Genomic DNA, 1,619 nt, shown 5'->3' with positions numbered 1-1,619 from the left:
TACAGTTTATGTTATTAAATCAATATTGCTGTAAACATTCTTTTACATATCTCTTGTTCACAAGGGAAAGACTTACTCCATGGTATACAAATATGAGTAAAATAGCTGGGTCCTAAGGTAATTGTGTCTTCAATTTTAAGCTTTCCATGGAATTTGAAAGGAAAATTTGTGTGCGCAAAATATTCTATAAGTGAGACAAATTTACCATTTAAAACTTTGTAAGATTATGTTTAGGTACATACGTTAAATGCGGTGTCATTTTAGCCAGTTTAATCTCCTCTGGTTCTGATTTCAATAGGCACCATTAAATGGATAAATGGAGACTGAAAACCATACAACAGTGACAGAGTTCATTATTCTGGGACTAACAGATAATCCCACACTGCGTGCCATCTTCTTTGTGATTTTTCTAGCAGTTTATATAGTTACCATAGTGGGAAATATTAGCATAATCATTTTAATCCAAAGCAGCCCACAACTTCGCACCCCAATGTACCTTTTTCTCAGCCATTTGGCCTTTGTGGACATTGGGTATTCCACATCAGTCACGCCAATCATGCTTATGAGTTTCTTAAGAGAAAGAACTACTATCCCTGTCACTGGCTGTATAGCCCAGCTTGGCTCTGATGTCACTTTTGGGACCACAGAGTGCTTCCTGCTGGCCACCATGGCCTATGATCGCTATGTGGCCATCTGCTCTCCCCTGCTCTACTCCACACAGATGTCCCCCGTGGTCTGCTTCCTCCTACTGGGGGCCTCCTACCTGGGTGGATGCATGAATGCTTCATCTTTTACAGGCTGTTTGATGAATCTATCCTTCTGCGGACCAAATAAAATCAATCATTTTTTCTGTGACCTCTTCCCACTTTTGAAGCTTTCTTGTGGTCATGTTTATATTGCTGAAATCTCTCCTGCCATCTCCTCTGCCTCAGTCCTTATAAGCACACTGTTCACCATAATTGTGTCCTACAGCTACATCCTGCACTCAATCCTGAATATGCGATCAACTGAAGGGAGGAAGAAGGCTTTCTCTACCTGCACGTCCCACCTCACAGCAGTCACTTTGTTTTACGGGACAGTTTTGTTTGTTTATGTGATGCCCAAATCGAGCTATTCAGCTGATCAGGTCAAAGTGGCATCTGTGATCTACACAGTGGTGGTCCCCATGTTGAACCCCCTCATCTACAGTCTGAGGAACAAGGAAGTGAAAGAAGCCATGAGAAAACTAATGTCTAGAACACGTTGTTTTTCCTAAATTAAATCAGATATAAATCTGTAAATAACCAACCAATGATTTTGGGAACATTCGTGATGGATATCTTAATGATATTTCTCATTAACTTTATCACTTTTATAGTGAAGAACTCCCACAAATATAAGGAACCAATGTTTACTTCCATTTATAAAGTTAAATATATCATTAATATGGATATCTGCTTGATTTCAATTAAATATAGATTTTTCAAGGTAAGAATACCTTTGGAAGATAGTTTCTACTTAAAAACCTCATTCACCAATTATAGAGTCCTATTTAAATAGAGATATATTTCAGCCAAAGATCACATTTCATTGAATTCTCTCTTGTAAAATAACACTTTGGAAAGAAATTTTTCCACAAC

The 1,619-nt window shown here is 38.2% G+C and overlaps 1 protein-coding gene across 1 annotated transcript; it reads left to right on the top strand.

Moving 5' to 3' along the window:
* Positions 1-310: 310 nt before the first annotated feature.
* On the top strand, positions 311-1,255 carry LOC124225406 (olfactory receptor 481). The gene has a single exon (XM_046638063.1). The coding sequence runs from the start codon at positions 317-319 to the stop codon at positions 1,253-1,255; it is 939 nt and encodes a 312-aa protein (XP_046494019.1). The 5' UTR covers positions 311-316.
* Positions 1,256-1,619: the final 364 nt, after the last annotated feature.

Source organism: Equus quagga, chromosome 14, assembly GCF_021613505.1.
Source record: "Equus quagga isolate Etosha38 chromosome 14, UCLA_HA_Equagga_1.0, whole genome shotgun sequence".
Lineage (NCBI taxonomy): Eukaryota > Metazoa > Chordata > Mammalia > Perissodactyla > Equidae > Equus > Equus quagga.
Note: the sequence above shows the minus strand (reverse complement) of the source record. Positions and strands in the feature narration are given on the sequence as shown.